Here is a 15,637-nt window from a genome sequence, read left to right as displayed (position 1 = left end):
CCGCCTGACAGTTGGATAAATCTCACACAACATGAATGGTGCTGGTTTGCTCCAGAATAGCTGTGAACTTCTACCTGGCACACGCAATCAGCAGCTCCAATGGAACAAACTACTTCTTCATTTTTATATTCATTCTACATAAAATGAAGTTTTCGGCGCTTTGCCCAGAATCATCAGAGCAAAGCTGAGCAAAGGGAAATAGTGTCGTGCAGAATAGTGAATGGAGCAGAAGTTTGAAAGTGAGCCAAGATTGTCAGGTGTTTTAACCCTATACTTTTTCATTTTTCTGTTCGACGAATCAGAAAATGTGATTAATATGCAGCGTATCAGAGCAGTTTCTAGTTTCCAGTTGAGACTTGGAGACTAAATCACAGCCTGTATATTTGGTGTCAGAGATAATAAGAATAATCAATTAGCTTCCTTCCTTGAACAGCGATGCATGTCAGTTATCATTAATGAAACCAATACAGCCTTATTCAAAGCTTCAACAGAAGTCAACGTCTGTACACTGCAATTATGTCTTCCAATAACCAATATCACAAATCAGATGTGACTCTGATCAAAAGGAAATGTGGTTCAATCGATCTCAAGCACTGTTTGTCTTTTCAGATTGCTGTGTGGAACTCGTACAGGGGGATGAACCTGACGGAGACAAACCGAGACAAGAATAACAATGTGACAGACTCTCTGGCTAACAGGACTCTTATTGTCACCACGATACTGGTGAGGAGGAAGGTTAAACAGAGGACAGCGTGGGAGGGGGAGGAGGGGAGTGCATATGGGATGTGTAGAGCGCAAATAGGAGGACAAAGGAAAATAAAATGGTACGGGAGAGGGAAAAGATGGGAGGGGATGGTGTTTAGGAAAGGAAAACCTGAACTGGATAGTTTGAAAATGCAGTTTCACAATTGTGTTGAATTGATATACACAGAGTAAAGGTATATTCCTCGTTATCAAAGTTAATTAATATTCTGACATAATAATTCAAAGACAACTAGATTTGCTGTTTAGACGTAGTCGCCCATTCATCTGTGGAATATGAATTAAAAACGTTCTCTTTTGGTATACAGGAAAATCCATATGTAATGCATAGGAAGTCCGACAAGGAGCTGGCTGGTAATGACCGTTTTGAGGGTTACTGCCTGGATCTTTTGAAAGAGCTCTCCAACATCTTGGGTTTTACATATGAAGTCAGACTGGTGGCTGACGGGAAATACGGAGCCCAGAATGACAAGGGGGAGTGGAACGGGATGGTCCGAGAGCTGATTGACCACGTGAGTTGATACTGTAGTAGTCACACTACAGTACATGGGCTCCTATTCACAGGTATATTAGTTACAGTAGCCGGGAGGCATGTTGGGTTGATGAGCAACATTTGGACATAACCTGTTTTGATTGGCAGAAAAGGTATTCAGATCTTTGAATTAGGTAAAAGTACCACAATGTAAAAAAACTCTACTCATTTTTTTCTACAGTATTTTACTTTAAGATGTTTTTTTGTTATCTAGATTCATGATTCAGTACATTATTGTACATTTATTTTGTTCTTTTGTTGTTGTCTTTATTTGTTTGTTTGTTTTTGTTCTATTTTCCGTGCCCATGAAGCCCTATTGAAGTATCAAAAGTATCACTACTCACTTCATATGTTTTTAATGTGTTGGTTTCCTTTTTCAAGTGTCTTTGAGTATCATGAAAAGTGCTATATAAATAAAATGTATTATTATTATTATTATTATTATTACTATCACAAATATGTGTTAATTTTTCAGACTGATGTCTCCGATAAAATTTTTTTAATGAGGTATTGGATAGAGAAATCTCTCTCTTTGGTGAAACTTCTCTGGTGAAACAACTCATAGACATCTGAAAAATGACTAGTGGCACCAACTAAATCGTACTTATTTTTAAGAAATGTTGGGAACTACTCGTTTAATCTCTAGCTCTAGTTTTTATAAGCTCATAATACAGTATGTGTTTTCATGTAAAATGAATACTGAATGAGGATTCAGCAACTGCTGTTAAATAAGAACCCACCTCCTCATTAATCACCTACAGTACAGGGTCGTAAATGTGCATAAAAAAAATCTTCATTCATATTCTATTGACAAATTAGCATACAATTATTTTAAAATGGTAATGTGCTTACAGACCACTGAAATCATGTTTCTTTGATAATATCAATAGGAGGAAGGTTATAATCAATGGTCTTAGCTTATATGGACTATATGCCCCCTGATTGGTATAAAGTAGGCTGTTGGCTGTTGCGCTCTTATTCTATCACCAGTCTAACCTAATCTATATTGTTCTGTATGACTCATTAATTCAATATAACAGTTTGTTCTCTAGTAGTGAAAAACATAAAAGTTTAACAAGGTTTTTATGTTGTTGTAATATTGATAAACAGACTTTTGTTAGCTGGATTGATGGAAACAGGACAAATGCTATCGGAAGCCATATGTATCCTATAGCAGTGCCTGTTTTACCTTCAGTATCTCACTTCGTCTTCTGGCTTTTTAAGGTTGCAGACCTCGCCGTGGCTCCTTTGACCATCACCTATGTACGAGAGAAATCCATCGACTTCTCCAAGCCCTTCATGACCTTAGGAATCAGCATCCTGTACCGCAAACCTAACGGCACCAATCCGGGTGTGTTCTCCTTCCTTAATCCCCTGTCTCCGGACATCTGGATGTACGTGCTGCTGGCCTGCACAGGAGTTAGCTGTGTGCTCTTCGTGATTGCCAGGTGAGCGTATGGATTGATGCTTTTTATAATGAGATGATGTATGGCGGGATGGAAATATAAAAGGATCATTGAGGGTATGCTGTTGGATATTAAGTTCACGATCAGCTTTGCTACAAGCTCTTTTGTTAATAGTCTGAAAGAACAAACTCAACTCAACTTTATAAATGTACACATGCAGCCCAGAGTTCTTCACCAACGACAGGAAAAGCTGTGATATGGTGCCAGCACTGAGAAAAACAATACAGAGAGTCATGCCTGATGTATCAAATCCACACGAAAGGAATCATTGATTGTCTGGAATAATTTGCTTTACCCTACTTCAGCAAATTTCTTATTTTGCACAGCTATTCTAAAATAATCAGAGCTTCCTGTCAGCTGCCAGATTGGCTTCCATTGTGTTTGTGAAGTAGTCTGGGGTGATTGCGGGCTCGCTCTTCACCTCCCTCTTAGGTACTGTGTGAAACCGCTGCCAGCAGTATGCACCTAGCAACCCATAACTGAGATGTATATTTATTGTGAAAATCATAATGCAAATGAAGTGTGAAGTGCAGAAGTGAAGTGCATGGCCAGTATGCCCTTATGCCTCAAGATGAGCTACAGTACAGTGCTTCTTTAGATATAGCATCTTTCCTTCTTATATTATGATTTCCTTTCATCTCTTTTTCTCTCTCTTCTTTTATTGTCTTGCAGGTTTACTCCGTACGAGTGGTACAACCCACATCCATGCAACCCGTCCTCGACTCTCATACAGAACAATTTCACTTTACTCAACAGTTTCTGGTTTGGAGTTGGAGCTCTTATGCGGCAAGGTATTTAGCTCACAGTTAAAGTGATTATAATTGATATTTTTATATAAACAATGGATCAAATAAGTCTTTGTATGTGAAAGAGGTTGCTCCAAATTTCCAAAATGCTACAAAGGTTTTGGTTAGGTTAGGTTTAGACACAAAATCAACACATCCAAGTTTAGGGTTCATGGTTTGGGATTAAATAAATACTTTCTCAAGTTTATGGAAACAAGTTTTTTAAGGTGATGGAACCATGATGGCTATGCTTGAAGAAATAAATGTAAAGTGACAGTTTTAAATGAGAAATTAACAGTGGTCTCCTGTGTTAAAGTATGAGGTTTAAAGTCTGGACTTTGCTGCTCACCTGACTTCCTCCTTTGCACTTAATTATTAAAACTAATAGAGGGCTTTGTCACTTGACCGTAACCAAGTCATTATATTTTTTTTTCTCAGGAGGACTCCGTTGCTCCTTGTGACAAAACTGGGAAAGTTTACAGTTTTTTAAAGCTCATTGTTTTCCAGACCACAGCTTTGATCGCTGTCATCAGTGTTGTTTTTGGTTGCAGACAACTGTTTTTAGCTCAAAAGCTCTAATAAAACCAAGTGCGTGCCCAGCACCACATAGCAGACGAATGGCATTATAGTAAAGACCGGATCAGAGCTGAGAGGAATTGAATTTTGTCAGGTGGTCAGAAACACAACTCAGTTATTGCAGGTTTAAAGGGTTATTAATAACAAAGGCTTTAAAGGCCACCTGGCTCTCTCCTGAAGAGCAGTCTCGTGAACTTCCTGTACCGCAGTAAAGACTGCACTGACATCGTAAACTCTGCTCTAAGTTGTTTAATTCAATACATCAAATTTCTCCTCCTTTTTCCTGCGAATGCCCTTTCTCATAAATTGCAACCATACCGTGTTATAAGAATTATGTGGTAGTTGACCTCCCTTAAGACTGGAGATTTGGTCAGGATAAGTCCGACAAGCCTGATTGGAGGGCCAACAAACCTAATGCTGATGAAAAGTTGTGATTTCTCTGACTGCAAGCTACATTTGTCGAATGTTTCAGTTCTTCAGAAATGCAGCTATGTGGATAGATGAAGAGACAAACCAGTGAAGCGTTCATTAATTATCTGGGATGCCTTTACATGTACATTTGTTTGATTTGTAATGTCTTGAACAATTATTTCAAAACACTGAGCATCATGTGCTCTGCTGAACTGTAGCAGGATTCCCATTATCCGGTCCATCATCTTATAACAAACAAGCTCAGGCAGGTTTTACAGTGAATGTAATATAAGCTAGGTGTCTCAGTGTCATATTCTGCATATGTGTGACGTGAGTGTACCTAGGGCAATATCCAAATCGCAGGAATGGCAGCTTTTTGAAAGAAGGTGCAATATGTCACAACACACCATTATAATGGAAGCATTGTGGTGCTACAGAGAGGCCGTGCCTACCAATGGCATTCTCCAGATGTAAGGAAACTTGCTTGTTTTGGTACAGACCCAAGCAAAACTCATCCTTTGGGTATTTTTATGACTCATATAACAATCACAATATCTATCAATATAATCCCGATTTGACTTTTTGCATATAGTTCAACCCTATAAACTAGCTGTTCGGTGGTTAATAGCAGCAGATTCAATTATTCATTTTCCATAGTATCACTACACCCGTATCAGCTGCACTTTCTCACTCTCTCTTCTTTCAAACAGCAAGCTGACACACACACACACACACACACACACACACCGTTGGAGAACCCAGATAACCCCTTCTCCTCTCGCTCTTCTTACTATGGTCAGAAGTAAATAAGCTAAGATGCTGTTGGGTTTAACACACAGGACACAAACCTTGTTATATTTGGGGTTTTTTTTAGATAAAAATCCAAAATTGTATGCCCACAATGTTGTGTCAGTTTTGCCCCAGGGTACCGAACATGGCATCGAATATCAATATTTTTCAAGGTATTATTCTGAAGTTTGACATTCCAGTATCGTAACAACACTAGTTAACAGTGACCTTAAGTTTTCTGTGGGATTCCAGAGAATAAACTCTACCTTAGATACGTGGCAGGTGAACCAATCCTCCATGACTTTGACTGTGAAAGCAAATCAAAGCATTCTTTCAATCCAAGTGTAAAAGGTTTGAAGATGTTTTGAGAAAATAAACTTTGCACATTTCATGCATCTTATTTTCTCTGCATGGAGAAGGAAACATAAGGAACTGAGCTCATTCTGTTTTTTCTCTTTATTTATTTATTTATTCATAACATTTTCATTTTCTTTATGTTCAGCTTTTCTCTTGTCTGTCACATTTGGTTATTCTACTTTGTACTATTTTGTTCTGTTCACTCTGATCTACAACAAAGTATTACAGAGGGTAGAAAATAAGCATGCTGTATTAAGAGGTACACAGTTTATTGGAGCAATTGGAGCTCTGGTGTGAGCAGTGACTCATAGCACACTGGTTGTAACACACCAATGTAGTTGTATGTTATTTTTTAACCTTTTTTCCCCCTTCACTATGCTTCCAGGCTCGGAGCTGATGCCTAAGGCTCTGTCAACTCGTATAGTTGGGGGTATCTGGTGGTTCTTTACCTTAATCATCATCTCCTCCTACACGGCCAACTTGGCTGCCTTCCTCACTGTGGAACGAATGGATGCGCCCATCGACTCAGCAGACGACCTGGCAAAGCAGACCAGGATTGAATACGGGGCAGTGAGGGATGGATCCACCATGACCTTTTTCAAGGTACAACTGGTTTAGAAGGCTCTAAATGAGCTTCTGACTTTATCAAGGTCATAAGAATATAATCGTTGAAATTAGTGTAGAGAAGTGCCTGTTTGCTTTTTCTCAAAGGTTCATGAAAAGTTGTACATCCTGTCAAATTATGTACAAGTATAAATTATGGGATCAGGCTATGCTATGTGTTTGTATTTAAATATATTATGTATTTATCAGTGTATTTGACAGGGACAGTACATGAGGGCATTGTTACATCTCATTAAAATGCTACCGATGCAATGTATATGGGACTTCTAGCTATAACGTAAACAGCTCAGGTTTCTCAGTACCAAATAAACCAATATCAATATCACCCACTGGATGCAGTAGTCTCAATAACGTGTGCTCATCTCTGATAGATTTGTTGTTCGCTCCTGTCTAGGAATCTGAATGATATTACAAAACTTTCTCTTGTCATAGATGTGAGTATGAGTCGGTAGTAGAGTACCTTCACTTCCATTAAATCAGGGTCATGAGGGTTCCCTCAGCTGCTCCCCCAATCATCCTGTATCTTTGCCAAACATCCAGTGAAAAAGAAAAAATCCACTTAAGACTGAGTCAGAAAAAAAGCCTACATTTCCTCTAATGAAAGAGGTAAGTATATGATGGGAAGTGGAGAAGATGGATATTGAGACTACGTGTGCTTTGGGTCGTCCGGGTTGAATTTAACATATGCTAACTTTTTACCTCATATTATATAACGTATCGCAGTAGCGATGTCCTCAGGCAGGGCTGTCACTTCCTTCCCCCACCGCCACCCACTCTCTTTGCATCCTGGTGGCTCAGCAGGGGTGATCCATGCAGGGCTTTATCCTCCCAGATTGCAGCCAGTGATTACGGCTGCCTGGATAGGAAGAAGCAGGCTGTGTTGATGGCTCGAACAAATTGAATCAGCTGGAGGAGATTAAGACCACAGCTGTCCCATTTTCTCTGACTGAGCAAGAAGAAACACACACATATGTACACCAAAGAAAGATAGATAGTCCCACACACCCTGCTGTTTAACTTAGATGTGTTTATGATTATTATGAGTATTTAAAGTATTAAAGTACATGTGTGGAGTACTAATGAATAAAAGTTCTTACCAACTTTTTCTTGGCTCTTCTGGCAGAAATCAAAGATCTCCACCTATGAGAAGATGTGGGCGTTTATGAGCAGCAGGAAGAACACCGCTTTGGTTAAGAACAACAGGGAAGGCATCACCCGGGTCCTGACGACGGACTACGCCATGCTGATGGAGTCCACCAGCATTGAGTACATCAGCCAGAGAAACTGTAACCTCACGCAGATCGGAGGTCTCATTGACTCCAAGGGTTACGGAGTGGGAACACCTATTGGTAAGAAGAACAAGACAGAGATGAAGCAGAGAATACTGTAGGTTTTTATTTTTCACCACAGTCAACACTTTTTCAATGTCTTTCCAAACCTGCAACAAGTAATGAAAAAAAAAACTTGTTCAATGATCAGGTAAACCTTTGTGCATTCAATGCAAACTAACAGTAAAGCCTCTGAGTTAATGCAAACAAGCCAAGTATAAACTACACAAATCACATTCCTCAAGCTCCTTTTAAGAATAGTAAACTGCACTGAAATGCACTTCTGACAATTGGAGGCTTTGCACCGAGATACAATTTTTTATTTAGTTGGAATTAGCATTTTCATTCTTCAGGAGTTCAAGAACAGCGCTGCTGTCCTGTATCTATCCTCAACAGGCAAATGCACTTCCATCAGAACAGCCTGCCAGCTGTTGACTGCAAATGTTCATGTAAGGTTTCAGGCCAGTTTTTTGGATTGAGAACTTAAATTGGAAGCAAGTCAAACCGCTGGGGCGTGTTTGCAGTCTGTACTGCTGGGTATCTCATGTGTTTTCTCTTTTCCTCCTCCTCCTGTTGTTAGTCTTTTCTCTCGTTGTAATTTGTCTTAAAATATTCTCCTTGTCTGACTCACTGAGCCCAATTATTTTATTTTAGTTTAGTTTTGTTGAGCACAACCAAAATGCCAAGAACACCTCTCCACATCTGCTTAAGTTGCTAACATCCATGCCTAAAAGCTGCCAAGTACAGGGCATCAATTTAAATGTTAATTTCTGTAATTACTATGAGATCTCCATTGGCTGTCAGTATCTATGATATTTATACAGCATATTCTATATTAATTCTATTAAAAACATTATGTAATTTCTGCTGCTAGGGGTCCTTTAATCAAAAATAATGAAAGGGATAAGTCATGTAAATATGAATGAAATTATATTCAAGGAAAATGTAACGTACAACAAAAGTCAAAATTCAAAGGCTGCAAGCCTCTCCTCCCAGCAGCAGGGGGAGAAGTTGTTCACTCTGGTGGCCACAGAAACAAAGCACTTCCTGGAATATTTAAGCAGAAGATCATTGGCAATGCCTTTCACCCCTACATGACATGAGGATGGCACACCGGGGGTGAGAGGCATTGCCAATGAACCTCTGTAGTTTGACAGACCTCCGCTCAGTTCCACTCATGCCAGCAAGCCAACCATCCCGATGAGCTTGTTGATTCTGAGGTTGTCGGCTGCTTTCGCCCTTCTGCCCCTGAACACTGCTGTGTGTAATATAATGATGGCCCCCACAGAATGGAGGAATATGTGAAGCACAGAACTACAGTTGGCAAATGAGCAGATCCTCCTCAGAAAGTTAAGTTGGCACTGACCCTTCTTGTAGCGGGGCACTGGTGTTGCTATTCCGGTCCAGTTTGATGTTGAGCTGCAGGTGGTTCAGTCCACATCATTTGTCTGAATTCAGCTTCTTTCCTGTGCTGGTACAAGCTAGTTAAAGGCAGAAATGTGAAAGGGAGTGCAAGAGAAGAGACACCTGTGATGTACCTGTTACATACTGTGACTGATCATTTTGAATCTGTGACACTAATGAGAGCATCTGCCTGTGTGTGTCGATGAGCATAGTCCAGAGCAGGTCAGGTGATATGGCGTTAAAACCCTTGGAAAAAATCCTTTATTACTGCAGTACTTTTTGTTGTTTGGTGTGTTTGGCAGGATGTTGTCAACAACACAGAGACTCTGTACAGGTTCAGGTTTAGGTTAAAGATGTGCTCAACAGCTAAACACAGCTGATAACGCCCTCAAGCTGATACCCTCAGGGCAGAAGCAGCTGTGCCTGGGCTGAGCAGAGCTGAGCTGACAAATGAGTCTATTGGAGGTCATTGGTGGATTGGGAGAAGAATGCCCTTGAGGAGTCGTCTTCTTGTCAAACCTGTTGAAAGTGGTTTAATTGCTGCAACTTCTTGAACCTATCCTATCCTTCTGATCTCTGGTCTGCTTACAGCTGGCGATGGTAGCCCTCCGACTCTGCACCTCATTTGTGTTGTAGTTTCCTCTTCTTCTTTCTGAACAGTCTGCTCCATCAGATGTTTCTGTATCTGCAAGTTTATTCATGAGGCTTTACTTTTGCTAACCAACCCCCAAAGTTGTGACATCAGTTAAGATAAAAGTAATTCCCAGCTTGTATATCACATTTTACACACAATATGTAATTTTCACTGCAGGGCGTCCCACAATCAAAACAACGAAAACAAAAGATGCAATTTGATCACATCTTGACTTAGCGTGGGATCATGGGAGTTGTTTTCTTCGTTGTTTAAAATCCTCTGTCAGTGATAAAAAATCTATCTTTGTGACTCAGGCAGAAATTTTCACAGACGAGGTAATGTTTTGAAGTTTTATTCACCGTAGCTTCAGTCACGTTTGCCGACTTCCTTCCTCGCTCTGTGACGTATTATCTGATGTTTCCCCAGAAGTTATAGCGACAGGTTGACCAAATGAAATGCACCTTTAGCCTGTTTAAAGTTAGGATTTTTATTTGTTTTGAATATTTTTGGAGACATTTGGAATAATGTAAGTACACAACTTAGCAAAGTGTAATATAAAGGTCTAGATATTTTAATGCAGAAAGCCAGTTGATTTTAATTAATGCAAAACATACATTTGGCTGAAACGACACCCACTCTTCCTTCCTTAAACCCTCAGTTCAGATGAGGAGAAACTTCTCTGAGGAAGAGCAGCAGGGATCCCTCTGACAGGACAGACAGACATGATGTACAGTAGATGTGTATGTAATGCTAATGTAGAAGCCAAATGCAGAAAGTACCAGGCAGTAGTTATGATAGAAATATGAGCATTTTCAAGTGTAAACATTACAAATGTAAGTTTTATATCCTCAAGATACATGAAGAGTAATGTTTCTTGCCACATACAGTTAATTCTGATCTTGCAAAGGGATGCCTCAGCATCATGTTTTGTCAGAAATCAGCCCTAAAATTCTTGTACTTTTGGAAAGTTTAACCCCCCAACCAGGGACTTGTCCTCTGAACTTAATTTAGACCCTGTTCCCTGCAGAAGAAATAGCTTAGGAGGTCCTCCTGAGGTTCCTAAGCCCTTGGGAAAGTTGCTGCAATGGAAATGTTAGCCCAAGTAACAACACATAAATTCTTTTGTCAGTATGTGATGTGTCTTTTTGCCCTCTCCCACCCCAGGTTCTCCGTACAGGGATAAAGTGACCATTGCCATCCTACAGCTGCAGGAGGAAGGGAAGCTGCACATGATGAAGGAGAAATGGTGGCGAGGCAACGGCTGTCCAGAAGAGGACAACAAGGAAGCCAACGCTCTGGGCGTGGAAAACATCGGCGGTATCTTCATTGTCTTGGCGGCCGGTTTGGTCCTCTCTGTGTTCGTGGCTATTGGAGAGTTCATCTACAAAGCCCGCAGGAACGCCGACATAGAGGAGGTGAGTGAGGGGAAGTTATTGCTGTTATTCTGCTGAGTGATGATGACAAATGACTGGATTAAAGGTCATTCTGCTCCGAGGGAGCTGGCAACTGAAATGAGATCTTTAGTTTGTTTGTTTTTGTTTCATCGAAGAAAGGAGGTGGTTTAATTAGTTTGTATTGTAAGAAATTGTCAGAAATTAGAATATTTATGCTCATTTATTTTCACACATTTTCAGAGATAGAGGACGAGCAATGTTTTATTTTCTCTTTTAAGTTACTCATTAATATTTTTTAGTGTTTGTTAGATGTTGTTTGCTTCATCCAAATTCATTTACAAAGAAGCATATTTGCACTTTCTGGATGGATTTATGACTTATCAGTTCCTGCCAGTCCTACACAGTAAACAGTTGGTTGAATGTAGTAAAGAAGTGCTGAGTTTGCAGCTCCAAATGACTCCGTTGTGTAACCTAATTCTCTCTCATATACCCAGAAGTATGTCATCAGCACTGGATTATGCCTGAATTTACATGTTTCGGTTCCTCTTTTTAGTGATATCTTCTCTGTTTGGTCGTCAAGCAGCACAAATAAAGAGGAAAAATGAATAATTATAAGTATTTTTTATGGGAAGCATGTGTTGCGTCTGCTACTTTCCTTTCCACACTGTAGTGAAAGAGCATCCGCATGCTCAGTTTCTTTGCTCTGACTTGTTTTGCGTCTTGCATGCTGTGTTTTTCTTTTCTTTGTCACATTTTTACACTTTTCATTCATATATCTGTTTTGATCTCTTCTATGTTTTCCTCCCTTCATCCTTTTTTCTCCATGCATGCTTGCGTCAGGCCTTTTGTTTCTTTTACGGGGTGCAGTCCCGTCAGTTCCAGCGACGCGGCTCCACCTCCTCCTCCGGCACCTCCTTATCTACTGATCTGGAGAGCGGCAGGCTACTGGGGGATGACACAGAGTAGCCCTGGCAGCACATTTACAAGACATACACACCCTAGATGATAGGTTTGTAACCAGGTGTCCTTCTTTCTGCCCGAGTGTACCTGCACCTGTGTCGGCCAATCCCAATTACCCAAACCATTTGACCCGCAATACCTGCCCCTCGTGCTCACACTACTTCCTTGCAAAAATGTCCTGTTTTTCCACTCTTTTCAACTGAAGTTTTGTTCTTAAATCTATTCATTTTGTCTTAGGACCTTGGGTTATGTTATGACTGTGTATGTTTCGATCTAACAAGCTTGTTTTATAGCAGGAATATACCTCATCTCCATGCAGGCAGGTCTGATTCATAAGTGACTGTCCCACCTTATTTGCATGTACTTATTATTCAGCATGTAAGGAGCACTTTCCTGATGAAAGCCTGAAAATACAGACTACAATTAGGGAAAACACTCAAGACATCTGGAAAGCTTTTTTAAGTGCAGGTTATTATATAAAATGTGCAAGTCACCTGTTTGTGTCCTTTTGAGTAAAACATTAATAAAATTCAGAATCATGTGCAAAATGTGACATTTCAGTATAAACACTGTTTATTTTTGCTGGTAGCCTTCAGATACAGGCCCACAAGTTCAGCTTCATTCAGAGAAGTCTCAGTGGGCATTTGTGTGTACTTTAGAAGCAGACTTTGAATGCCATTTGGGAAATCAAAAGATAGGAAAAGTTATTTGAATATTTTCCTCCTCATTAAGCTCGTTGGTAGACCGGTTTAGTCGGCTGATATGTGGATAACAGTGATGGAGCAACGTGTCAGGTTAGGATGTCCCCCGACACAGATCCTCAGCCAAAAGGGAAGTTGTAATTTCATAAATAATTTCCGGTGACTGCAGGATATTTTAACTGAAGAAATGATGAATGGGATCACAGAGGGCTACAGACTTTCAAGGTCTTCACTCGCACCCTGGAATGACCTTGTTATCTAATCGCAAGATCAGTCTCTGTCCAAAGTGTGGTGAAAAACTCAAGAAAATATTCAGTTAGTTATAGCAAACTTGAACCACTGCAAAGAGGAATAATTGATAATACTGTCATTAAAAAATCAGTGCACATAAGATAATTAAGTAAACCACTAAATTGATAAATAAGATGGCGTATTAAACAAGGCCAGAGTCAACAATATGTCTGGATTGGATGTTTTTGATCTCCCTCCCTCCCTCTCCAAAGGTGAATCTCAAGTATGTACCAGTTATTCTAACAAGATCCAAACATACATGAATTCAGGGTTTCCGCTAGCCGGTAATTATTGTTTTTCTGTTTTGTTTTTTTAACAGGGAAGTCTGTCGAGGTCTGACATATTTAAAGGGCAACGCCATCAATTTTACACATTAATGTGTGTTTATAGATCTTGGAAAGTCCAACTGCAAATGTGAAAAAAGTAGTGAAAAGCCTTTTGTGGTTCCAAAAGAAGCTGCATGTAAGCTCATAAATTGCCTCCAGTGATGTCACTCAGTGGCCAAGTTGCACTGTGGGTGATATAAGTGGATATCTCTGGCTCTGCTCTGATCATTTGTGTCCAACAATGTTATAGCAGTGCTGTGCTAGACCAGTGGACTGCTTTTCAAATCTGGTGCCTACATTACCCACAATGCAACTTAATCACTGAGTGACATCACTGGAGGCAATTCATCAGATTACATGCAGCTTCTTTTGGAGAAAAAAAGGCTTTATAGTACTTTTTCACATATGCAGTCATACTCCCCAAGACCTGTAAAACACACTGCAATGTATATAATTGATGGAGTTACCCTTTAAATTTCTCCACGCAAAATGTCCGGGGAAAATAGTGCAATTTGCAGTACAATTTGAATTGTACTTAAGACAGAGTAAGCGATTCTGAAGGAAAATGTAGTTGCTTGTTGCAAATATTAGATGTATTTCCCCATTTAGCCAGAACTTTTGAATCTTCCACAACCCAAATGGAAACCCTGCTGTTTTTGCTCCTCAGTATTTAAGGTCTGAGGTTGGTACAAGGTTGGTGTTCTCCACCGATACTAAGTCTTCCTAGTATTCGTGAGAAACCTTGTAGGAAGCCACTTTTGTTTGAGAGGCTTTAAACAAAGCCTGCAGATGAAAGAAAAGAAGACCTTCTGTGGTTGTTGGATGCAAAGACCATCAGATGAGTTTGTGCTATGAATGATAATTTGCTCAAACAAATGTGGCGAGCCCCTCCCCGCTGGAGGAGAGCAAAATAAAAGGCAAATAAACATGATCGAAGATTAATGAGTTCAATGCGATGTATTATTCTGCAGAATCAAATAACCCGGAGGCTTCTCATCTCAGACGGCCCTCTCTTTGATCATTTCAAATAATTACCATATTATGAATTCATAGCTCCCTGCATTAGGATGTTGCTCAGCAGACATTGTCCTTCATCTCTCATCTGTGTAACTGGATTTTCGATGAGACAACAGGCACTTCTAGATACGTTTATAATGCATGTGTGTTTTGTCATTTCTGGTTAGATATTAGAGCTAACTTGTGGTCATTGGTTGTGTGCTCACACTCAGCTACAGGCAAGCTGGATCAAATGTCATTGCCTTGAAAATTGAATTAGTATAGCTTTCAGTTAATACTGTATCAAGTAATTCCCTTGTTGATCCAATTATGAAGCAGCAGTTTTTTTTTATGTTACCACATTCACACAGTCTTTAAACTCATGGCCAAAGTTCTTAATGACTTTATTGGCAATCAGCTTCACTGGTGTCCTCACTCCTGGCCTTTAATTCTTCTCTCTCTGGCAGTGCGTGTCTTTTAGCGCCGTGATGGAGGAGTTGGGCATCTCCCTGCAGTGTTACAAAGGCATCCGGAGGAGGTCGCGACCCCACAGCGGAGCAAGGTCAGCTTGCATCTTCTGTCAACCCAAACGCACTCCAAAGAGGGAGGGAGCGAGGCGGGACTCCAGCACGTGAGCCTTGGATCTAAAAGAAACTGATGGGACTGAGATCAGAGACCGCTCGATTGATCGCTCTCCAATCCTCAGTTGTTTGTTTGTTGGCCACCAAATGATATGAAGTTGTTTCCTCACCACCCCTGTCTTTATACTGTATGTGTATGAATAACACATTAAGCGTTATAGTGTAGGTGTAGTTTACAAAGTCCTGGCCTTGTATCAACATAATGATGTTAAAACAGGTGACGACGACGTGAATGAAAGCTCTCTCATAGTATAAACCACCACTGTTCCCTCATGAATCTGCACACTTTATAGATACTCCCATTGTGTAAATGTATGACAACTTCACTGATTTTCAGAGTAAAAGATTTTTGCATTTTTTAAACCATTGTCAGATTTGCTGTGTTTGTGTATGGTTGGCAGCAGTGTGTGCGCATGTTTCTTTGTGAGCATACTGGCAGGCAGCAAAGGAGCTTCAGAGCGTATCGCTGAGCCAACGCTGGCCAGTGAAAAGAGATAAGGACCTCTAAGGAAAGTCAGGAACGCACCTGCTGCTTTATACCCCTCAAGCACCCGCATCACAGTTATCACTCCACATACACACTCACACAGATACACACAGATGTTTGTGATCATAACATAGCTGCCTACGCAACAGAGAAAGGATACGATACAGGGTGGA

General features: G+C 40.3%; 1 protein-coding gene across 1 annotated transcript in view; it reads left to right on the top strand.

Annotated features, from left to right (window-relative positions):
• Positions 1-14,971, top strand: part of grik1a (glutamate receptor, ionotropic, kainate 1a) — a 35,280-nt gene extending 20,309 nt beyond the window's left edge. Inside the window, exons 10-17 of the mRNA XM_073478838.1 lie at positions 610-723; positions 1,071-1,274; positions 2,519-2,742; positions 3,433-3,551; positions 6,064-6,281; positions 7,426-7,651; positions 10,833-11,083; positions 14,804-14,971. Of these exons, the coding sequence (XP_073334939.1) occupies positions 610-723; positions 1,071-1,274; positions 2,519-2,742; positions 3,433-3,551; positions 6,064-6,281; positions 7,426-7,651; positions 10,833-11,083; positions 14,804-14,971 (1,524 nt within the window). The remainder of the gene's footprint in view (positions 1-609; positions 724-1,070; positions 1,275-2,518; positions 2,743-3,432; positions 3,552-6,063; positions 6,282-7,425; positions 7,652-10,832; positions 11,084-14,803) is intronic.
• Positions 14,972-15,637: the final 666 nt, after the last annotated feature.

This window comes from Pagrus major, chromosome 13 (genome assembly GCF_040436345.1).
Source record: "Pagrus major chromosome 13, Pma_NU_1.0".
Lineage (NCBI taxonomy): Eukaryota > Metazoa > Chordata > Actinopteri > Spariformes > Sparidae > Pagrus > Pagrus major.
Note: the sequence above shows the minus strand (reverse complement) of the source record. Positions and strands in the feature narration are given on the sequence as shown.